We start from the raw sequence: 25,623 nt of genomic DNA on the forward strand, positions 1-25,623 counted from the left end.
AGTATTATCAACTTTCTAACTATCTGACCCCTGATCAATCAGGTTTCAGACCAAATCACTCCACTACAACTGCCCTCCTAAAAGTTTGCAACGACATCCAAACTGCCATGGAACAAGGAGACCTAAATGGAGCTATTTTCCTTGATTTTGCAAAGGCTTTTGACACAGTGGACCATGACCTACTACTTCTCAAACTAAAAAACTCTGGTATTGCTGATCACCCGTTAACCTGGTTTAAATCATATGTATCAGATCGATCACAATATGTCTCTGTCTCTAACAGTGACTCCCTCCCTCTCCCAGTCACGTGTGGTGTTCCCCAAGGTTCCATTCTCGGCCCCCTACTATTCACATTATTTATAAATGATTTGCCTAATGTCTGCAAATCCTCAACTGTACACATGTACGCAGACGACACGGTAATCTATGCAAACAAATCTGATCTGCTGCAGCTTGAAACAGTGCTCCAAGACCAGTTCACAGAGGTAGAAAAGTGGATCTCAAAAAACAAACTCTTCCTAAACACTGACAAAACTGTCACAATGATCTTTGGAACGGGACCTAAAATACATAAATTACAAAATTCCCATCTTCGCATCAAAACAAAATCCAATTGCACGCTGACCGCAGTCCACTCTTTTAAATACTTAGGTATGTTGTTAGACCCCAATCTATCTTTTGGACTCCACATAGAAAAAATTGCCTCTAAACTTTATCCAAAACTAGGTGCCCTGTACAGAAACAAATCTTGCCTCAGCCCTACAGTAAAGGAAAAGATTGTACAGCAAATGCTGATGCCTATCTTGGATTATGGGGACATAGTATATGCACCTGCTCCGCAAACTCACCTTAATAAACTAAATATGTTATATAACTCGCTCTGCCGCTTTGTGCTACAATGTAACTACAGGACCCACCATTGTGACATGCTAAAAGAACTAAACTGGCTGTCGCTGGAATCCAGACGCACCCTCCATCTTTCCTGCCTTGTCTTTAAGAGCCTTTCTGGGAAGCTCCCACCCTACCTGAGCAGAATGCTCTCCCCTGCTATTCCCACCTCCTATAACCTCCGATCCAATAACAGCACATTATTTAGCTTGCCTCAATACAAAAAAAAAAGCAGCTCGATCCTCCTTTTCCTACAGAGCGCCACAATTATGGAATGACCTCCCTCACACTTTAAAAACTTCCCCAAGCCTAAAATCCTTTAAGAGATCCCTCTATAAATATCTCAAAACAGAATGCTCCTGTCATGGTTGATTAAATATTTCATACCTGCTCTATGTTAAATGTTTGCATATATTGTGTATTATTATTGTTTTTGTATTTTATTGTACCCTATTGTATCAATGCAATGATTTGTGGTCCCAGGACATACTTGAAAACGAGAGAAATCTCAATGTATCCTTCCTGGTAAAATATTTTATAAATAAATAAATAAATAAAATCACACTTTATACAATAGTCCTCCCAGGGTTGAAATTCCGTCTGAACCAAGCAGACGATCCACTTAGCAATGGAAACAGTTCTCCCAAAATTATAAGTCCGTCTGAACCAGGCAGACGTTCCACGTAGTGCAATCAAGTAAGCAAGCAAGCTGATTCACTATCCCGGACAAAATCAATATACATATGTGAAGTTTGTGTATAGAAAACAAGAATATTCTCACCCTTCCTTGGCAGCTCCACCCGTGTACTGGCGCGGTATTTTCAAGGGGGACCAGCCGGCATCAGAAACCCTTGCTGCAGCGTATATGCTGCCACCCAGCTGGTACACTCACCTTCTTCCGCCGCACGCCAACTAAGTGAACCACGAGGAGCGAGGGGGTGATGTGGCAGCCTACTCTGCCTGGATACGTCTATTTCTCCATGTTTTTAAAAGAAGTTTATTAAAGATATTTGTTTTAATGAACTGTCCGCCTCCTCTTGATTGCTGCAGCATACAAGTTAACACATAAATGCACATGTATACATATACTTAGATATATAACCTTAAAGGTCAAGTCCAAAAAAACTTTAATGATTCAAATAGGGCTTGTAATTTTAAACAACTTTCCAATTTACTTTTATCACCAATTTTGCTTTGTTCTCTTGGTATTCTTCATTCAAAGATAAACCTAGGAGGTTCATTTGCTAATTTCATAGACTTGAAGGCCGCCTCTAATCTGAATGGTTTTTTCAACACTAGAGGGAGTTAGTTCATGTGTTTCATATAGATAACATTGAGCTCACGCACGTTAATTTACCGAGGAGTGAGCACTGATTGGCTAAAATGCAAGTCTGTCAAAAGAACTGAAACATGGGGGCAGTCTGCAGAGGCTTAGAAACAAGGTAATAACAGAGGTAAAACATGTATTATTATAACTGTGTTGGTTATGCAAACTGGGGAATGGGTAATAAAAGGATTATCTATCTTTTTAAATAAACATTCTGGTGCTGACTGTCCCTTTAACACTCAGGTCGTGCTAATACTTCTAGCACAATATTGGCTTATATTTGAGCACAAGCCATAACTTTCAATATGAGCGATGTCTAGAGCGGTCGCTATATCCATTTTGGTGTTCGCTGAAGGGATGTCAGCTATCTACCTTCTCTGGTAAATTTGTTTTACCATGCACTTGTAATATCAATTTCCGCTCTAATTTTAGCAGGGTCGCCAGTACTAAAATATCATGCTATAAATTAGTTACAGTATGTCATTTTAGAAATAGCAACCTTGCAATGATATGTGTTTGATTTAACTATGTATACAAAATAAAAAAACAGGGAAAGAACAGATGTGAACCGCTACCTTTATAATCAGAATAAAAAGTTGTACCTGGTCGTGGCTTGCTTCCACAGAACTGCCAATGCCATGGAAAGTCATCTGTAAGGGTGATAATGTCAAGCAGGTCAAGAAATCTTTGCCATTTTGTCTATCATTGTAGTTAACCTGTAATGGAAAAAAAAAGAACTAAAAAACTGATTTACACTAACAAATCTTTGTTTAATTATAACAATGAAGTCACATTTGCAACAGGTAAATAGGCTTATAAATCTACAGTAGGTAGAAATTCCACAGACAAACCCTTGCCTAGTCTCAACTTTCATAAGATCACAGCTTATATCTACTGCAAATGTTTGAAGATCCTGGATTCTGCACAATAGTCGTCTTACTGGATAATCTGCTTACTGGATAACAAATCTTCTAGAAATTTTCAAAGATACATTCATGTGAAAAAAAAATTCTGCACAATACTTTTAGCTAAAGTATATACAAGTATAGTAGTAAAGCCATATATGAGTAAGAAATGTATCGAAGATGCTGAGTCCTTCAAGTGCACAAGTTATAGGACACCAAAGACTTTCAGTATTGAAGGGGCAGTCTACTCCAGAGTTGTTAATGTTTAAAAAAAATAGATAATCCCTTTATTATCTATTCCCCAGTTTAGCATAACCAACAGTGTTATATTAATACACTTTTTACCTCTGTGATTACCTTGAATCTAAGCCTCTGCAGACTGCCCCCTTATTCTTTTGAAAGACTTGAATTTTAGCCAGTGTTGACTCATAAATAACTCCATGGGAGTGAGCACAATGTTATCTAAATGGCACGCATGAACTTGTGCTGTCTAACTGTGAAAACTGTAAAAAGGCACAGAGATAAGAGGCGGCCTTCAAGGACTTAGCATATGAGCCTACCTAGGTTTAACTTTCAACAAAATACCAAAAGGACAAAGTAAAATTGATGGTAAAAGTATAAATTAAAATTGTACTATCTGAATCATGACATTTTTATTTTGACTTTACGTTTAGCAATCAATATAATTAAATATGTGAAATTATAAGAGACTGTTTGCTATTCTAGATGGAGAACTTCAAACTATAGTGTGAAAGTTAATTTTTTAAAAATGTTTTTACAGACGCATAATGTCTCTGGACAGTTTAATCTAGAGCATGTATAGCTCTCTGCCCTAGCTAATAATGTGGTCATTTTAAGGAAATATATTATTTGTTATATTTATAGCTATACATTTATATGCAACCATTAAGATGGGGATCACTGGTCTAGAGCATTGCCCAATAAAGTTTTTCAGTCCTGAATAAATTGATGGGTGTTGAATTTGAAAGGTTTTAACAATTGTTTCACATATATATTTGAGATATTTATTTGTGTTCAGTGTTCGTTACAGTATGTGGTTAAAACCAAGTTAGGGCTTAACTAGAATTAATGAACAACGGATTATTACATTTTCATATACACATTATATACAGGAATACCTATGAGATATAGCGGGTCCGATTCCAGACCACCGCATTAAAGCAAGTCACAAGCATTTTTTGATTTCCCAGTGCATTTAAAAGTTACGTTTACACTATTCTATAGTCTATTAAGTGTGCAATAGCATTATGTATAAAAAACCCCCAAAAAAACAATCTAGATACCTTAATTAAAAACAGAATTTATGCTTACCTGATAAATTACTTTCTCCAACGGTGTGTCCGGTCCACGGCGTCATCCTTACTTGTGGGAATATCTCTTCCCCAACAGGAAATGGCAAAGAGTCCCAGCAAAGCTGGCCATATAGTCCCTCCTAGGCTCCGCCCACCCCAGTCATTCGACCGACGGACAGGAGGAAAAAATAGGAGAAACCATAGGGTGTCGTGGTGACTGTAGTTAGAGAAAATAATTCATCGGACCTGATTAAAAAACCAGGGCGGGCCGTGGACCGGACACACCGTTGGAGAAACAGAATTTATGTTTACCTGATAAATTACTTTCTCCAACGGTGTGTTTGGTCCACGGCGTCATCCTTACTTGTGGGATATTCTCTTCCCCAACAGGAAATGGCAAAGAGCCCAGCAAAGCTGGTCACATGATCCCTCCTAGGCTCCGCCTACCCCAGTCATTCGACCGACGTTAAGGAGGAATATTTGCATAGGAGAAACCATATGATACCGTGGTGACTGTAGTTAAAGAAAATAAATTATCAGACCTGATTAAAAAACCAGGGCGGGCCGTGGACCGGACACACCGTTGGAGAAAGTAATTTATCAGGTAAACATAAATTCTGTTTTCTCCAACATAGGTGTGTCCGGTCCACGGCGTCATCCTTACTTGTGGGAACCAATACCAAAGCTTTAGGACACGGATGAAGGGAGGGAGCAAATCAGGTCACCTAAATGGAAGGCACCACGGCTTGCAAAACCTTTCTCCCAAAAACAGCCTCAGAAGAAGCAAAAGTATCAAACTTGTAAAATTTGGTAAAAGTGTGCAGTGAAGACCAAGTCGCTGCCCTACATATCTGATCAACAGAAGCCTCGTTCTTGAAGGCCCATGTGGAAGCCACAGCCCTAGTGGAATGAGCTGTGATTCTTTCAGGAGGCTGCCGTCCGGCAGTCTCGTAAGCCAATCTGATGATGCTTTTAATCCAAAAAGAGAGAGAGGTAGAAGCTGCTTTTTGACCTCTCCTTTTACCAGAATAAACAACAAACAAGGAAGATGTTTGTCTAAAATCCTTTGTAGCATCTAAATAGAATTTTAGAGCGCGAACAACATCCAAATTGTGCAACAAACGCTCCTTCTTCGAAACAGGTTTCGGACACAAAGAAGGCACGACTATCTCCTGGTTAATGTTTTTGTTAGAAACAACTTTCGGAAGAAAACCAGGTTTAGTACGTAAAACCACCTTATCTGCATGGAACACCAGATAAGGAGGAGAACACTGCAGAGCAGGTAATTCTGAAACTCTTCTAGCAGAAGAAATTGCAACCAAAAACAAAACTTTCCAAGATAATAACTTAATATCAACGGAATGTAAGGGTTCAAACGGAACCCCCTGAAAGAACTAAGTTGAGACTCCAAGGAGGAGTCAAAGGTTTGTAAACAGGCTTGATTCTAACCAGAGCCTGAACAAAGGCTTGAACATCTGGCACAGCTGCCAGCTTTTTGTGAAGTAACACAGACAAGGCAGAATCTGTCCCTTCAAGGAACTTGCAGATAACCCTTTCTCCAATCCTTCTTGGAGAAAAGATAGAATCTTAGGAATCTTTACCTTGTCCCAGGGGAATCCTTTAGATTCACACCAACAGATATATTTTTTCCATATTTTGTGGTAAATTTTTCTAGTTACAGGCTTTCTGGCCTGAACAAGAGTATCAATAACAGAATCTGAGAACCCTCGTTTTGATAAAATCAAGCGTTCAATCTCCAAGCAGTCAGCTGGAGTGAGACCAGATTCGGATGTACGAACGGACCTTGAACAAGAAGGTCTCGTCTCAAAGGTAGCCTCCATGGTGGAGCCGATGACATATTCACCAGATCTGCATACCAAGTCCTGCGTGGCCACGCAGGAGCTATCAAGATCACCGACGCCCTCTCCTGATGGATCCTGGCTACCAGCCTGGGGATGAGAGGAAACGGCGGGAATACATAAGCTAGTTTGAAGGTCCAAGGTGCTACTAGTGCATCTACTAGAGTCGCCTTGGGATCCCTGGATCTGGACCCGTAGCAAGGAACCTTGAAGTTCTGACGAGAGGCCATCAGATCCATGTCTGGAATGCCCCACAGTTGAGTGATTTGGGCAAAGATTTCCGGATGGAGTTCCCACTCCCCCGGATGCAATGTCTGACGACTCAGAAAATCCGCTTCCCAATTTTCCACTCCTGGGATGTGGATTGCAGACAGGTGGCAGGAGCGAGTCTCCGCCCACTGAATGATTTTGGTCACTTCTTCCATCGCCAGGGAACTCCTTGTTCCCCCCTGATGGTTGATGTACGCAACAGTCGTCATGTAGTCTGATTGAAACCGTATGAACTTGGCCTTCGCTAGCTGAGGCCAAGCCTTGAGAGCATTGAATATCGCTCTCAGTTCCAGAATATTTATCGGTAGAAGAGATTCTTCCCGAGACCAAAGACCCTGAGCTTTCAGGGATCCCCAGACCGCGCCCCAGCCCATCAGACTGGCGTCGGTCGTGACAATGACCCACTCTGGTCTGCGGAAGGTCATCCCTTGTGACAGGTTGTCCAGGGACAGCCACCAGCGGAGTGAGTCTCTGGTCCTCTGATTTACTTGTATCTTCGGAGACAAGTCTGTATAGTCCCCATTCCACTGACTGAGCATGCCCAGTTGTAATGGTCTTAGATGAATGCGCGCAAAAGGAACTATGTCCATTGCCGCTACCATCAAACCTATTACTTCCATGCACTGCGCTATGGAAGGAAGAGGAACGGAAAGAAGTGTCCGACAAGAGTTTAGAAGTTTTGATTTTCTGGCCTCTGTCAGAAAAATCCTCATTTCTAAGGAGTCTATTATTGTTCCCAAGAAGGGAACCCTTGTCGACGGAGATAGAGAACTCTTTTCCACGTTCACTTTCCATCCGTGAGATCTGAGAAAGGCCAGGACTATGTCCGTGTGAGCCTTTGCTTGAGGAAGGGACGACGCTTGAATCAGAATGTCGTCCAAGTAAGGTACTACTGCAATGCCCCTTGGTCTTAGCACCGCTAGAAGGGACCCTAGTACCTTTGTGAAAATCCTTGGAGCAGTGGCTAATCCGAAAGGAAGCGCCACGAACTGGTAATGCTTGTCCAGGAATGCGAACCTTAGGAACCGATGATGTTCCTTGTGGATAGGAATATGTAGATACGCATCCTTTAAATCCACCGTGGTCATGAATTGAGCTTCCTGGATGGAAGGAAGAATTGTTCGAATGGTTTCCATCTTGAACGATGGAACCTTGAGAAACTTGTTTAAGATCTTGAGATCTAAGATTGGTCTGAACGTTCCCTCTTTTTTGGGAACTATGAACAGATTGGAGTAGAACCCCATCCCTTGTTCTCCTAATGGAACAGGATGAATTACTCCCATTTTTAGCAGGTCTTCTACACAATGTAAGAATGCCTGTCTTTTTATGTGGTCTGAAGACAATTGAGACCTGTGGAACCTCCCCCTTGGGGGAAGTCCCTTGAATTCCAGAAGATAACCTTGGGAGACTATTTCTAGTGCCCAAGGATCCAGAACATCTCTTGCCCAAGCCTGAGCGAAGAGAGAGAGTCTGCCCCCCACCAGATCCGGTCCCGGATCGGGGGCCAACATTTCATGCTGTCTTGGTAGCAGTAGCAGGTTTCTTGGCCTGCTTTCCCTTGTTCCAGCCTTGCATTGGTCTCCAGGCTGGCTTGGCTTGAGAAGTATTACCCTCTTGTTTAGAGGACGTAGCACTTGGGGCTGGTCCGTTTCTACGAAAGGGACGAAAATTAGGTTTATTTTTGGCCTTGAAAGACCTATCCTGAGGAAGGGCGTGGCCCTTACCCCCAGTGATATCAGAGATAATCTCTTTCAAGTCAGGGCCAAACAGCGTTTTCCCCTTGAAAGGAATGTTAAGTAGTTTGTTCTTGGAAGACGCATCCGCTGACCAAGATTTCAACCAAAGCGCTCTGCGCGCCACAATAGCAAACCCAGAATTTTTCGCCGCTAACCTAGCCAATTGCAAAGTGGCGTCTAGGGTGAAAGAATTAGCCAATTTGAGAGCACGGATTCTGTCCATAATCTCCTCATAAGGAGGAGAATCACTATCGATCGCCTTAACTAGTTCATCGAACCAGAAACACGCGGCTGTAGTGACAGGGACAATGCATGAAATTGGTTGTAGAAGGTAACCTTGCTGAACAAACATCTTTTTAAGCAAACCTTCTAATTTTTTATCCATAGGATCTTTGAAAGCACAACTATCTTCTATGGGTATAGTGGTGCGTTTGTTTAAAGTAGAAACCGCTCCCTCGACCTTGGGGACTGTCTGCCATAAGTCCTTTCTGGGGTCGACCATAGGAAACAATTTTTTAAATATGGGGGGAGGGACGAAAGGTATACCGGGCCTTTCCCATTCTTTATTTACAATGTCCGCCACCCGCTTGGGTATAGGAAAAGCTTCTGGGAGCCCCGGGACCTCTAGGAACTTGTCCATTTTACATAGTTTCTCTGGGATGATCAAATTCTCACAATCATCCAGAGTGGATAATACCTCCTTAAGCAGAGCGCGGAGATGTTCCAACTTAAATTTAAATGTAATCACATCGGGTTCAGCTTGTTGAGAAATTTTCCCTGAATCTGAAATTTCTCCCTCAGACAAAACCTCCCTGGCCCCCTCAGACTGGTGTAGGGGCATATCAGAACCATTATCATCAGCGTCCTCATGCTCTACAGTATCTAAAACAGAGCAGTCGCGCTTACGCTGATAAGTGGGCATTTTGGCTAAAATGTTTTTGATAGAATTATCCATTACAGCCGTTAATTGTTGCATAGTAAGGAGTATTGGCGCGCTAGATGTACTAGGGGCCTCCTGAGTGGGCAAGACTCGTGTAGACGAAGGAGGGAATGATGCAGTACCATGCTTACTCCCCTCACTTGAGGAATCATCTTGGGCATCATTTTCAGTGTCACATAAATCACATTTATTTAAATGAGAAGGAACCCTGGCTTCCCCACATTCAGAACACAGTCTATCTGGTAGTTCAGACATGTTAAACAGGCATAAACTTGATAACAAAGTACAAAAAACGTTTTAAAATAAAACCGTTACTGTCACTTTAAATTTTAAACTGAACACACTTTATTACTGCAATTGCGAAAAAGTATGAAGGAATTGTTCAAAATTCACCAAAATTTCACCACAGTGTCTTAAAGCCTTAAAAGTATTGCACACCAAATTTGGAAGCTTTAACCCTTAAAATAACGGAACCGGAGCCGTTTTTAACTTTAACCCCTTTACAGTCCCTGGTATCTGCTTTGCTGAGACCCAACCAAGCCCAAAGGGGAATACGATACCAAATGATGCCTTCAGAAAGTCTTTTCTATGTATCAGAGCTCCTCACACATGCGACTGCATGTCATGCCTCTCAAAAACAAGTGCGCAATACCGGCGCGAAAATGAGGCTCTGCCTATGATTAGGGAAAGCCCCTAAAGAATAAGGTGTCTAAAACAGTGCCTGCCGATATTATTTTACCAAAATACCCAGATTAAATGATTCCTCAAGGCTAAAAATGTGTAATATATGAATCGATTTAGCCCAGAAAAAGTCTACAGTCTTAGGCCTAGATTTAGAGTTCGGCGGGAAAAAGGGCTGTTAACGCTCCGCGGGCTTTTTTCTGGCCGCACCATAAATTTAACTCTGGTATCGAGAGTTAAAACAAATGCTGCGTTAGGCTCCAAAAAAGGAGCGTAGGGCATTTTTACCGCAACTCGACGCGGCCGGCCTCAAAAACGTGCTCGTGCACGATTCTCCCATAGGAAACAATGGGACTGTTTGAGCTTAAAAAAAAACCTAACACCTGCAAAAAAGCAGCGTTCAGCTCCTAACGCAGCCCCATTGTTTCCTATGGGGAAACACTTCCTACGTCTGCACCTAACACTCTAACATGTACCCCGAGTCTAAACACCCCTAACCTTACACTTATTAACCCCTAATCTTCCGCCCCCGCTATCGCTGACCCCTGCATTACAGTTTTAACCCCTAATCTTCCGCTCCGTAAACCCTCCGTAAATCCTCTTCTTCCGATGTCTCCCGACGAATGACGGTTCCTTTAAGGGACGTCATCCAAGATGGCGTCCCTCGAATTCCGATTGGCTGATAGGATTCTATCAGCCAATCGGAATTAAGGTATGAATTTTCTGATTGGCTGATGGAATCAGCCAATCAGAATCAAGTTCAATCCGATTGGCTGATCCAATCAGCCAATCAGATTGAGCTCGCATTCTATTGGCTGTTCCGATCAGCCAATAGAATGCGAGCTCAATCTGATTGGCTGATTGGATCGGCCAATCGGATTGAACTAGATTCTGATTGGCTGATTCCATCAGCCAATCAGAAAATTCCTACCTTAATTCCGATTGGCTGATAGAATCCTATCAGCCAATCGGAATTCGAGGGACGCCATCTTGGATGACGTCCCTTAAAGGAACCGTCATTCGTCGGGAGACATCGGAAGAAGAGGATGGATCCGCGTCGCCTGCTTCAAGATGGACCCGCTCCGCACCGGATGGAAGAAGATCGAAGATGCCGCTTGGAGAAGATGTTTGCCGGTCCGGATGTCCTCTTCTTGCCGGATAGGAGGAAGACTTTGGACCCTCTTCTGGACTTCTTCAGTGGATGTCTAGCCCCCGCTTGGGTTGGATGAAGATCTTGGAGCCAGGACGGATCGGTGAACCTGGCATGGTGAAGACAAGGTAGGAAGATCATCAGGGGCTTAGTGTTAGGTTTATTTAAGGGGGGTTTGGGTTAGATTAGGGGTATGTGGGTGGTGGGTTGTAATGTTGGGGGGGGGGGTATTGTATGTTTTCTTTTACAGGCAAAAGAGCTGAACTTCTTGGGGCATGCCCCGCAAAGGGCCCTGTTCAGGGCTGGTAAGGTAAAAGAGCTTGTAACTTTTTAAATTTAGAATAGGGTAGGGAATTTATTATTTTGGGGGGCTTTGTTATTTTATTAGGGGGCTTAGAGTAGGTGTAATTAGTTTAAAATTGTTGTAATATTTTTCTTATGTTTGTAAATATTTTTTTATTTTCTGTAACTTAGTTCTTTTTTATTTTTTGTACTTTAGCTAGTTTATTTAATTGTAGGTATTTGTAGCAATTGTGTTTATTTAATTTATTGATAGTGTAGTGTTAGGTTAATTGTAGGTAATTGTAGGTAGTTTATTTAATTATTTTATTGATAGGGTAGTGTTAGGTTTAATTATATCTTAGGTTAGGATTTATTTTACAGGTAATTTTGTTATTATTTTAACTAGGTAGCTATTAAATAGTTCTTAACTATTTAATAGCTATTGTACCTGGTTAAAATAAATACCAAGTTGCCTGTAAAATAAATATTAATCCTAAAATAGCTATAATATAATTATAATTTATATTGTAGCTATATTAGGATTTATTTTACAGGTAAGTATTTAGCTTTAAATAGGATTAATTTATTTAATAAGAGTTAATTTATTTCGTTAGATTAAAATTATATTTAAGTTAGGGGGGTGTTAGTGTTATGGTTAGACTTAGCTTTAGGGGTTAATACATTTATTAGAATAGCGGTGAGCTCCGATCGGAAGATTAGGGGTTAATAATTGAAGTTAGGTGTCGGCGATGTTAGGGAGGGCAGATTAGGGGTTAATACTATTTATGATAGGGTTAGTGAGGCGGGTTAGGGGTTAATAACTTTATTATAGTAGCGGTGCGGTCCGCTCGGCAGATTAGGGGTTAATAAGTGTAGGCAGGTGTCGGCGACGTTGAGGGGGGCAGATTAGGGGATAATAAATATAATATAGGGGTCGGCGGTGTTAGGGGTAGCAGATTAGGGGTACATAGGGATAACGTAGGTGGCGGCGCTTTGCGGTCGGAAGATTAGGGGTTAATTATTTTAAGTAGCTGGCGGCGATGTTGTGGGGGGCAGATTAGGGGTTAATAAATGTAATATAGGGGTCGGCGGGGTTAGGGGCAGCAGATTAGGGGTACATAAGTATAACGTAGGTGGCGGTCGGAAGATTAGGGGTTAAAATTTTTAATCGAGTTGCGGCGATGTGGGGGGACCTCGGTTTAGGGGTACATAGGTAGTTTATGGGTGTTAGTGTACTTTAGGGTACAGTAGCTAAGAGCTTTATAAACCGGCGTTAGCCAGAAAGCTCTTAACTCCTGCTATTTTCAGGCGGCTGGAATCTTGTCGTTAGAGCTCTAACGCTCACTGCAGAAACGACTCTAAATACCAGCGTTAGAAAGATCCCATTGAAAAGATAGGCTACGCAAATGGCGTAGGGGGATCTGCGGTATGGAAAAGTCGCGGCTGAAAAGTGAGCGTTAGACCCTTTAATCAATGACTCCAAATACCAGCGGGCGGCCAAAACCAGCGTTAGGAGCCTCTAACGCTGGTTTTGACGGCTACCGCCGAACTCTAAATCTAGGCCTTAATAAGCCCTTGTGAAGCCCTTATTTACTTTCTGAATAAACATAGGGAAAATGACAGCTTCCAGCATTACATCGTCTTGTTAGAATGTGTCATACCTCAAGCAGCAAAAGACTGCTCACTGTTCCCCCAACTGAAGTTAATTCCTCTCAACAGTGTGGAACAGCCATGGATTTTAGTAACGGTTGCTAAAATCATTTTCCTCTTACAAACAGAAATCTTCATCTCTTTTCTGTTTCAGAGTAAATAGTACATACCAGCACTATTTTAAAATAACAAACTCTTGATTGAATAATAAAAACTACAGTTAAACACTAAAAAACTCTAAGCCATCTCCGTGGAGATGTTGCCTGTACAACGGCAAAGAGAATGACTGGGGTAGGCGGAGCCTAGGAGGGATCATGTGACCAGCTTTGCTGGGCTCTTTGCCATTTCCTGTTGGGGAAGAGAATATCCCACAAGTAAGGATGACGCCGTGGACCGGACACACCTATGTTGGAGAAAAGTAATTTATCAGGTAAGCATAAATTCTGTTTTCTCCAACATTGGTGTGTCCGGTCCACGGCGTCATCCTTACTTGTGGGAACCAATACCAAAGCTTTAGGACACGGATGAAGGGAGGGAGCAAATCAGGTCACCTAAACGGAAGGCACCACGGCTTGCAAAACCTTTCTCCCAAAAATAGCCTCCGAAGAAGCAAAAGTATCAAATTTGTAAAATTTGGCAAAAGTGTGCAGTGAAGACCAAGTCGCTGCCTTACATATCTGATCAACAGAAGCCTCGTTCTTGAAGGCCCATGTGGAAGCTACAGCCCTAGTGGAGTGAGCTGTGATTCTTTCAGGAGGCTGCCGTCCGGCAGTCTCATAAGCCAATCGGATGATGCTTTTAAGCCAAAAGGAAAGAGAGGTAGAAGTTGCTTTTTGACCTCTCCTTTTACCAGAATAGACGACAAACAGAGAAGAAGTTTGTCTGAACTCTTTTGTAGCTTCTAAGTAGAATTTTAGAGCACGGACTACATCTAAATTGTGTAGCAAACGTTCCTTCTTTGAAACTGGATTCGGACACAAAGAAGGTACAACTATCTCCTGATTAATATTTTTGTTGGAAACAACCTTTGGTAGAAAACCAGGCTTAGTACGCAGAACAACCTTATCTGAATGGAACACCAGATAGGGTGGAGTACACTGTAGAGCAGATAACTCAGAAACTCTTCTAGCAGAAGAAATAGCAACCAAAAACAAAACTTTCCAAGATAACAACTTAATATCTATGGAATGTAAAGGTTCAAACGGAACCCCTTGAAGAACTAGATTTAAACTCCAGGGAGGAGTCAAAGGTCTGTAAACAGGCTTGATCCTAACCAAAGCCTGAACAAATGCTTGAACATCTGGCACAACTGCCAGTCGTTTGTGTAGTAGGACAGATAAAGCAGAAATCTGTCCCTTTAGAGAACTCGCAGATAATCCTTTATCCAAACCTTCTTGTAGAAAGGAAAGAATCCTAGGAATCTTTATCTTATTCCCTTGGATTCACACCAGCAGATATATCTTTTCCATATTTTATGGTAAATCTTTCTAGTTACCGGTTTTCTGGCTTGAACCAGAGTATCTATCACGGAATCTGAAAACCCACGCTTTGATAGAATCAAGCGTTCAATTTCCAAGCCGTCAGCTGGAGGGAGACCAGATTTGGATGTTCGAATGGACCCTGAACAAGAAGGTCCTGTCTCAAAGGTAGCTTCCATGGTGGAACCGATGACATATTCACCAGGTCTGCATACCAAGTCTTGCGTGGCCACGCAGGAGCTATCAAGATCACCAAGGCCCTCTCCTGTTTGATCCTGGCTACCAGCCTGGGAATGAGAGGAAACGGTGGAAACACATAAGCTAGGTTGAAGGTCCAAGGCGCTACTAGTGCATCCACTAGAGTCGCCTTGGGATCCCTGGATCTGGACCCGTAGCAAGGAACCTTGAAGTTCTGACGAGACGCCATCAGATCCATATCTGGAATGCCCCATAGTTGCGTCAACTGGGCAAAGATCTCCGGGTGGAGTTCCCACTCCCCCGGATGGAATGTCTGACGACTCAAATAATCCGCTTCCCAGTTTTCCACACCTGGAATGTGGATCGCAGATAGGTGGCAGGAGTGATTCTCCGCCCATTGTATGATTTTGGTCACTTCTTTCATCGCCAGGGAACTCCTTGTTCCCCCCTGATGATTGAGATACGCAACAGTCGTCATGTTGTCTGATTGGAATCTTATGAATCTGGCCTTTGCTAGCTGAGGCCAAGCCCTGAGAGCATTGAATATCGCTCTTAGTTCCAGAATGTTTATCGGGAGAAGAGACTCTTCCCGAGACCACAGTCCCTGAGCTTTCAGGGATTCCCAGATCGCGCCCCAGCCCACTAGGCTGGCGTCGGTCGTGACGATGACCCACTCTGGACTGCGGAAGCTCATTCCCTGGGATAGGTGATCCTGGGTTAGCCACCAACGGAGTGAGTCTCTGGTCTTCTGATCTACTTGAATCACTGGAGACAAGTCTGTATAGTCCCCATTCCACTGTTTCAGCATGCACAGTTGTAATGGTCTTAGATGAATTCGCGCAAAAGGAACTATGTCCATTGCTGCAACCATCAATCCTACTACTTCCATGCACTGAGCTACGGAAGGACGAGGAATAGAATGAAGAACTTGACAAGCGTCAAGAAAATCCTCATTTCTAAGGAATCTATTATGGTTCCCAAGAAGGGAACTCTTGTCGACGGAGACAGGGAACTTTTTTCTATGTTCACCTTCCATCCGTGAGATCTGAGAAAGGCCAGAACGACGTCTGAGTGAGCCTTTGCCTTTGAAAGAGATGACGCTTGTACTAAAATGTCGTCCAAGTACGGTACTACTGCAATGCCCCTTGGTCGTAGAACCGCTAGAAGGGATCCGAGTACCTTTGTGAAAATCCTTGGAGCAGTGGCTAACCTGAATGGGAGGGCCACAAACTGGTAATGTTTGTCCAGAAAGGCGAACCTTAGGAACTGATGATGTTCTTTGTGGATAGGGATATGTAGATACGCATCCTTTAGATCCACGGTAGTCATAAATTGACCTTCCTGAATTGTGGGTAGAATCGTTCGAATGGTTTCCATCTTGAACGATGGTACTCTGAGAAATTTGTTTAGGATCTTTAAATCCAGGATTGGTCTGAAAGTTCCCTCTTTTTTGGGAACTACAAACAGATTTGAGTAAAATCCCATTCCTTGTTCCGCCGTTGGAACTGGGTGTATCACTCCCATCATTAACAGGTCTTCTACACAATGTAAGAATGCCTGTCTCTTTATTTGGTTTGAGGATAAGTGAGACATGTGGAACCTTCCCCTTGGGGGTAGTTCCTTGAATTCCAGAAGATAACCCTGAGAAACTATTTCTAGCGTCCAGGGATCCTGAACATCTCTTGCCCAAGCCTGAGCAAAGAGAGAGAGTCTGCCAACCACTAGATCCGGTCCCGGATCGGGGGCTACTCCTTCATGCTGTTTTGTTAGCAGCGGCAGGCTTCTTGGCCTGCTTACCCTTGTTCCAGCCTTGCATCGGTTTCCAGGCTGGTTTGGTCTGTGAGGTATTACCCTCTTGCTTAGAGGATGCAGAATTAGAGCCCGGTCCGTTCCTGAAATTACGAAAGGAACGAAAAATATAATTTATGCTTACCTGATAAATTCATTTCTCCTGTAGTGTAGTCAGTCCACGGGTCATCCATTACTTATGGGATTATAACTCCTCCCTAACAGGAAGTGCAAGAGGATCACCCAAGCAGAGCTGCTATATAGCTCCTCCCCTCTACGTCATATCTGGTCATTCGACCGAAACCATACGAGAAAGGAGAAACTATAGGGTGCAGTGGTGACTGGAGTTTAATTAAAATTTAGACCTGCCATAAAAACAGGGCGGGCCGTGGACTGACTACACTACAGGAGAAATGAATTTATCAGGTAAGCATAAATTATATTTTCTCCTGTTAAGTGTAGTCAGTCCACGGGTCATCCATTACTTATGGGATACCAATACCAAAGCTAAAAGTACACGGATGACGGGAGGGACAGGCAGGATCTTTACACGGAAGGAACCACTGCCTGTAGAACCTTTCTCCCAAAAACAGCCTCCGAAGAAGCAAAAGTGTCAAATTTGTAAAATTTTGAAAAAGTGTGAAGTGAAGACCAAGTTGCAGCCTTGCAAATCTGTTCAACAGAGGCCTCATTCTTAAAGGCCCAAGTGGAAGCCACAGCTCTAGTAGAATGAGCTGTAATCCTTTCAGGAGGCTGCTGTCCAGCAGTCTCATAGGCTAAACGTATTATGCTACGAAGCCAAAAAGAGAGAGAGGTAGCCGAAGCTTTTTGACCTCTCCTCTGTCCAGAATAAACGACAAACAGGGAAGAAGTTTGACGAAAATCTTTAGTTGCCTGCAAATAAAATTTCAGGGCACGGACGACGTCCAGATTGTGCAAAAGTCGTTCCTTCTTTAAAGAAGGGTTAGGGCACAATGATGGAACAACAATCTCTTGATTGATATTCTTGTTAGTGACTACCTTAGGTAAGAACCCAGGTTTAGTACGCAGAACTACCTTGTCTGAATGAAAAATCAGATAAGGAGAATCACAATGTAAGGCCGATAACTCAGAGACTCTTCGAGCCGAGGAAATGCCATTAAAAACAGAACTTTCCAAGATAACAGCTTGATATCGATGGAATGAAGGGGTTCAAACGGAACACCTTGCAGAACGTTAAGAACTAAGTTTAAGCTCCACGGCGGAGCAACAGTCTTAAACACAGGCTTAATCCTAGCCAAAGCCTGACAAAAAGCCTGAACGTCTGGAACTTCTGCCAGACGTTTGTGTAAAAGGATAGACAGAGCTGAAATCTGTCCCTTTAACGAACTAGCAGATAAACCCTTTTCTAAACCCTCTTGTAGAAAAGACAATATCCTAGGAATCCTAACCTTACTCCATGAGTAACTCTTGGATTCGCACCAATATAAGTATTTACGCCATATTTTATGGTAAATTTTCCTGGTAACAGGTTTCCTAGCCTGTAGTAAGGTATCAATCACTGACTCCGAAAATCCACGCTTTGATAGAATCAAGCGTTCAATCTCCATGCAGTCAGCCTCAGAGAAATTAGATTTGGATGTTTGAGACAGGACCTTCTGATTCAGGGTCCTTTCAGAGGCAGAGACCATGGTGGACAGGACGACATGTCCACTAGATCTGCATACCAGGTCCTGCGTGGCCACGCAGGCGCTATTAGAATCACAGATGCTCTCTCCTGTTTGATCCTGGCAATCAATCGAGGAAGCATCGGGAAAGGTGGAAACACATAAGCCATGTTGAAGACCCAAGGTGCTGTCAGAGCATCTATCAGCACCGCTCCCGGGTCCCTGGACCTGGATCCGTAACAAGGAAGCTTGGCGTTCTGGCGATACGCCATAAGATCCAGATCTGGTTTGCCCCAATGATGAAGCAGTTGGGCAAACACCTCCGGATGAAGTTCCCACTCCCCCGGATGAAAGGTCTGGTGACTTAGAAAATCCGCCTCCCAGTTCTCCACGCCTGGGATGTGGATCGCTGACAGGTGGCAAGAGTGAGACTCTGCCCAGCGAATTATCTTTGAGACTTCCATCATTGTTAGGGAACTCCTTGTTCCTCCTTGATGGTTGATGTAAGCCACAGTCGTGATGTTGTCCGACTGAAACCTGATGAACCTCAGAGTTGCTAACTGAGGCCAAGCCAGAAGAGCATTGAAAATTGCTCTCAATTCCAGAATGTTTATTGGAAGGAGTCTCTCCTCCTGAGTCCATGATCCCTGAGCCTTCAGGGAATTCCAGACTGCGCCCCAACCTAGAAGGCTGGCGTCCGTTGTTACAATCGTCCAATCTGGCCTGCGGAAGGGCATCCCCTTGGACAGATGTGGCCGAGAAAGCCACCATAGAAGAGAATCTCTGGTCTCTTGATCCAGATTTAGCAGAGGGGACAAATCTGAGTAATCCCCATTCCACTGACTTAGCATGCACAATTGCAGCGGTCTGAGATGCAGGCGCGCAAATGGTACTATGTCCATTGCCGCTACCATTAAGCCGATTACCTCCATGCACTGAGCCACTGACGGGTGTTGAATGGAATGAAGGACACGGCAAGCATTTAGAAGTTTTGATAACCTGTCCTCCGTCAGGTAAATTTTAATTTCTACAGAATCTATAAGAGTCCCTAGAAAGGGAACTCTTGTGAGTGGCAATAGAGAACTCTTTTCTACGTTCACCTTCCACCCATGCGACCTTAGAAATGCCAGAACTAACTCTGTATGAGACTTGGCAGTTTGGAAACTTGACGCTTGTATCAGAATGTCGTCTAGGTACGGAGCTACCGCTATGCCTCGCGGTCTTAGTACCGCCAGAAGAGAGCCCAGAACCTTTGTAAAGATTCTTGGAGCCGTAGCTAACCCGAAGGGAAGAGCTACAAACTGGTAATGCCTGTTTAGGAAGGCAAATCTTAGATACCGGTAATGACAGTTGAAATAATAAACGTTTTTATCACAGTCAAACACACTGTCACAGGTATGCTGTGACTGATTACCTCCCTCAAAACTAGTTTTGGAGACCCCTGGGCTCTGTAGAGACGTCCTGGATCATGGAGGAAGAAATAAGAAGACTGACTAAATTTTCACTGCGCAATAAAGCGCTAAAATAGGCCCCTCCCACTCATATTACAACAGTGGGGAAGCTCAGTAAACTGTTTTTATTCAGAAAAAAACGACAGCCATGTGGTAAAAATCATGCCCATAAAGTTTTATCACCAAGTACCTCAGAAAAAACGATTAACATGCCAGTAAACGTTTTAAAAATTGAAAATTATGAAGTGTTATTAATAAGCCTGCTGCTAGTCGCTTTCACTGCAGTGCAGGCTCAAATATTACTTTAATATTGACAGTATTTTCTTAGTGAAATTCCATTCCCCAGAAATACCTCAGAGTATACATACATACATATCAGCCTGATACCAGTCGCTACTACTGCATTTAAGGCTGCACTTACATTACATCGGTATTAGCAGTATTTTCTCAGTCAATTCCATTCCTTAGAAAATAATTTACTGCACATACCTCCTTGCAGGTGGGCCCTGCATGCTATCCCCTGTTCTGAAGTTACCTCACTCCTCAGAATGGCCGAGAACAGCAAGTGGATCTTAGTTACGACCGCTAAGATCATAGACAAACTCAGGTAGATTCTTCTTCTAATGCTGCCTGAGAACAAACAACACACTCCGGTGCCGTTTAAAATAACAAACTTTTGATTGAAGAAATAAAAACTAAGTTTAACACACCACAGTCCTCTCACACGTCCTATCTTTAGTTAGGTGCAAGAGAATGACTGGATATGACGTAGAGGGGAGGAGCTATATAGCAGCTCTGCTTGGGTGATCCTCTTGCACTTCCTGTTAGGGAGGAGTTATAATCCCATAAGTAATGGATGACCCGTGGACTGACTACACTTAACAGGAGAAATTAGACTTATTCTTGGCTTTGAAAGGCCTATCTTGTGGGAGGGCGTGGCCCTTTCCCCCAGTGATGTCTGAGTGGCTCTTTCAATTCTGGCCTAAAGAGAGTTTTACCCTTGAAGGGGATATTAAGCAATTTTGTCTTGGATGATACATCCGCTGACCAAGACTTTAGCCAAAGCGCTCTGCGCGCCACAATTGCAAACCCTGAATTTTTCGCCGCTAATCTAGCTATTTGCAAAGCGGCATCTAAAATAAAAGAGTTAGCCAACTTAAGTGCGTGAACTCTGTCCATAACCTCCTCATATGGAGTCTCTCTACTGAGCGACTTTTCTAGTTCCTCGAACCAGAACCACGCTGCTGTAGTGACAGGAACAATGCATGAAATGGGTTGAAGAAGGTAACCTTGCTGTAAAAAAATCTTTTTAAGCAAACCCTCCAATTTTTTATCCATAGGATCTTTGAAAGCACAATTATCCTCGATAGGAATAGTAGTGCGCTTGTTTAGAGTAGAAACTGCCCCCTCGACCTTAGGGACTGTCTGCCATAAGTCCTTTCTGGGGTCGACCATAGGAAATAATTTCTTAAATATAGGAGGGGGAACAAAAGGTATGCCGGGCTTCTCCCATTCCTTATTCACTATGTCCGCCACCCGCTTGGGTATAGGAAAAGCGTCGGGGTGCACCGGAACCTCTAGGAACTTGTCCATCTTGCATAATTTTTCTGGAATGACCAGATTGTCACAATCATCCAGAGTAGATAACACCTCCTTAAGCAGTGCGCGGAGATGTTCTAATTTAAATTTAAATGTCACAACATCAGGTTCAGCCTGTTGGGAAATTTTTCCTGAATCTGAAATTTCCCCATCTGACAAAACCTCCCTCATGGCCCCTTCAGATTGGTGTGAGGGTATGACAGAACAATTATCATCAGCGCCCTCCTGCTCTTCAGTGTTTAAAACAGAGCAATCGCGCTTTCTCTGATATGCAGGCATTTTGGATAAAATATTTGCTATGGAGTTATCCATTACAGCCGTCAACTGTTGCATGGTAATAAGCATTGGCGCGCTAGAAGTACTAGGGGCCTCCTGCGTGGGCAAAACTGGTGTAGACACAGAAGGAGATGATGTAGAACCATGTCTACTCCCTTCATCTGATGAATCATCTTGGGCAACTTCATTATCTGTGACAGTACTGTCCTTACTTTGTTTGGACGCTTTGGCACAATTATCACATAATTTAGAAGGGGGAGACACATTGACTTTCATACATATAGAACATAGCTTATCTGAAGGCACAGACATGTTAAACAGGCTTAAACTTGTCAGTAAAACACAAAAACCGTTTTAAAACAAAACCGTTACTGTCTCTTTAAATTTTAAACAGAGCACACTTTATTACTGAATATGTGAAAAAATATGAAGGAATTGTTCAAAATTTACCAAAATTTCACCACAGTGTCTTAAAGCATTAAAAGTATTGCACACCAATTTTCAGAGCTTTAACCCTTAAAATAACGAAACCGGAGCCGGTTACAGTTTTAACCCCTCTACAGTCCCAGCTACAGCCTTTGCTGCGACTCTACCAAGCCCAGAGGGGAATACGATACCAAATGACGCCTTCTAGGAACTTTTCCAACTATCTTCAGGTCCTCACACATGCATCCTGCATGTCTTGCTCTCAAAAACAACTGCGCAGTAATGGCGCGAAAATGAGGCTGAGCCTACAACTGGGAAGGCCCTTCCTGACTGGAAAAGGTGTCTAACATAGTGCCTGACGTTAAAAAACGTTCCCCAAGTTTATAAATGTGAAATACCAGCATAAACATGTATAAAATGCCCAAATAAAGCAATCGATTTTGCCCATAAAAGTGTCTACCAGTTTTATAGCCCATATTAAGCCCTTTATTCTGCTTGAGACTAAGAAAATGGCTTACCGGTCCCCATGAGGTGAAATGACAGCCTTCCAGCATTACACAGTCTTGTTAGAAATATGGCTAGTCATACCTTAAGCAGAAAAGTCTGCTAACTGTTTCCCCCAACTGAAGTTACTTCATCTCAACAGTCCTATGTGGAAACAGCAAAGGATTTTAGTTACTGTCTGCTAAAATCATCTTCCTCTCACAAACAGAATTCTTCATCTCTTTCTGTTTCAGAGTAAATAGTACATACCAGCACCATTTTAAAATAACAAACTCTTGATAGTAGAATAAAAAACTACAACTAAACACCACATACTCTTAACCATCTCCGTGGAGATGTTGCCTGTGCAACGGCAAAAAGAATGACTGGGGTGGGCGGAGCCTAGGAGGGACTATATGGCCAGCTTTGCTGGGACTCTTTGCCATTTCCTGTTGGGGAAGAGATATTCCCACAAGTAAGGATGACGCCGTGGACCGGACACACCAATGTTGGAGAAAATACTTTATTGCTAAAAAATGCTAACCATAATCTGAGTCTTCAGCGAGTTGTAATCTTTTTACTGGTGGTGTGTGTGTATGTATATGTTTATATGTGTATACACGTGTATTTATGTGTTTATATGTGTATAAATATTGGAAAAATGGTGCTGATAGACTTGCTTGACGCAGGGATGCCACAAACCTTCAAATAAATAAAAAAAAAATGCAATATCTGAGAAGCTCAATAAAGCATAGCACAATAAAACTAGGTACGTCTGTACATAATCCATGCTTTGCATTAGCAAAACACTTAATTCTGGTATATCAATGTCATTGCAGATCTTTTAAATGGCTACAAAGAAAGTGAAAGTATCAGACAGGGCAAGCAGTGTAATTAAAGGGACAGTCTAGTCAACATTTAACTTTCATGATTCAGATAGTGCATGCAATTTTAAACAACTTTCCAATTTACTTTTATCATCAAATTTGCTTGTTCCCTTTGTATTCATTTTGAAAAGCTAAACCTAGGTAGGCTCAAACTGATTTCTAAACCATTGAAAACCGCCTCTTAGCTCAGAGCATTTTGAAAGTTTTTCACAGGTAGACAGTACTAGTGCATATGTGTCATATAGATAACATTGTGCTCACGCCCATGGAATTATTTAGAAGTTTGCACTGATTGGCTAAACTGCATGTCTGCCAAAAGCACTGAGATATGGGGGCAGTCTGCAGAGGCTTGGGTACATGGTAATCACAGAGGTAAAAGTGTATTATTATAACTGTGTTGGTTATGCAAAACTGGGGAATGGGTAATAAAGGGATTATCTATCTTTTTAAACAATAACAATTTTCAAGTAGACTGTCCCTTTAAGGCCCTTAAAAGGAGATCTGCTGATTTTTCCACTATAAAAAGTAGATTCAACAAGGTTTTAACTCTTCCTATTAAAGGAATAGTTTACCCTAAAATTTTCTGCCATTTAATTTATTCCCAATGATCCATTTTACCTGCTGGAGAGTATTAAATTGTTTATAAATAGCTCCATAGCATTCAAAACAGCAATTGAAAATAGCTGAATTTGCCTGTGGTAACCCTGCCTATATTCAAAGTTTCTTGAATAATAGTTTTCAACATTATCCTGTGATTTACCAGGTTTAGGAACCATGGCGATTAATGCTTCCAACATAGATTTGGAAAATTGAGCACCTTGATCAATATATTGAAAGGAAGATAACAGATGAGGTTCCAATTAGGACTTAAACAAATGGTAAAATGTAGGTGTACACCCATCTTTACATGGAGTCTAAGAGTTTAAATTGCCTCTATCATCTCTTGTATAGTAAACAGAATCTAAATCTTCTCTAGCTTCTAACAATAAAGTAGGAACATTTAATATCTCTCTTTTGAAATAACCTAAGCTGGGACACTAGAACCTTCAATATTATAGAGGGTAGAAAATATATTAAGCAAATGAGTTCAGTATATTTATATGAGTTTTTGTTCCTCACATTTCACAGTAAAGACATACGTTTAAAATTTCTTCTTTTCAAGGAGTAAATCATCAGTTTCCCAGCTTTATTGCTTTCTGTAAAGAACTTTGCATTTGTGATCAGTGCTCTTTGGCGTGTACATTATATTAGTTCAATTCCTATCAAACTTGATATAGCTCTTTTTAGGATTTTGCTTATGAGCCTGCTCCAGTGATAATAACCTGTTTAAAAGGGAGTTATACCATTCAACTTTTTGTTTACATTGACATGTCCCTATTTGAATCATTTCACTCATGTAAAATTTGTAGGCTTTCCAATTATCCAATTGTTAACTTCTTAGGAAGGTTTAGGGACATTAAAATAAAAAAAGAATCAGTTTTTATCAAAGTTTGAGCTGCTAAAGAGTATCGTTAAGTCGCTGTTTAGACTACATGGTTTATTTGGCCAAGTGAATGTACAAACAACCAGACCATGGTTTGACCATGGAGTCTGGGATTTTCTTGAGTCAATTGAAGGGACATGCAACCCACATTTTTTCTTTCATAATTTAGAAAGAGAATGCAATTTTAAAACAACTTTCCAATTTACTTCTATTATCTAACTTGCATCATTCTCTTGATATACTTTTTTTGAAAAGCATATAAAAAAGGCTCAGTAGCTGCTAAATGGTGGCTGCACATAGATGCCTTGTGTGATTGGCTCACTCACGTGCATTGCTATTTCGTCCACAAAGGATAGCTAAAGAATGAAGCTAATTAGATATTAGAAGTAAATTGGAAAGTTGTATGAAATGGTATCCTCTATCTGAATCATAAAAGAACATTTTTGGGTTTCATGTCCCTTTAAATAGGACAGAATTGAATATATAATATAAAGGAGAGTGTACATTTTTTGGAGATGTGAGAAAAAAGTTTAATCTTGAGTGACAGGATGCTTAATTTTACAGGACTCAACATTTGGTGTTATTTGTAAGAGTTGGCTTTAATATTCTTCATGGGTATGTACGATTTATCAGAGGAAGAATCCACACAGGAATTCAAGACATTCTTATCTCTGCCAATGATAATAGCACCTTAGCTATATCAACAAGTTTATTCATTGGATGTCTAAAGAAGTGGTGTAGTGTGACACATTCTCTCCCTAAAATGTTTGAACTCAATTATAAACAATCTCCAAAATCTCCTTGTAACTACATTCATCATGGCATAGGTTGGACATTTATCCTGGTGAGGATGCATTAATGTGATTATGATTTTTACCTAAACTTCTTTATCTATTACACACATTAC

General features: G+C 41.9%; 1 protein-coding gene across 2 annotated transcripts in view; it reads right to left on the reverse strand.

Annotated features, from left to right (window-relative positions):
* Positions 1-25,623, reverse strand: part of STAU2 (staufen double-stranded RNA binding protein 2) — a 1,329,984-nt gene that overhangs the window by 314,822 nt on the left and 989,539 nt on the right. For both annotated transcript variants that reach the window (XM_053715129.1, XM_053715130.1), the window contains exon 13: positions 2,818-2,931. In XM_053715129.1, the coding sequence (XP_053571104.1) occupies positions 2,818-2,931 (114 nt within the window). The remainder of the gene's footprint in view (positions 1-2,817; positions 2,932-25,623) is intronic.

Source organism: Bombina bombina, chromosome 5 (assembly GCF_027579735.1).
Source record: "Bombina bombina isolate aBomBom1 chromosome 5, aBomBom1.pri, whole genome shotgun sequence".
In the NCBI taxonomy this organism is placed as follows: domain Eukaryota; kingdom Metazoa; phylum Chordata; class Amphibia; order Anura; family Bombinatoridae; genus Bombina; species Bombina bombina.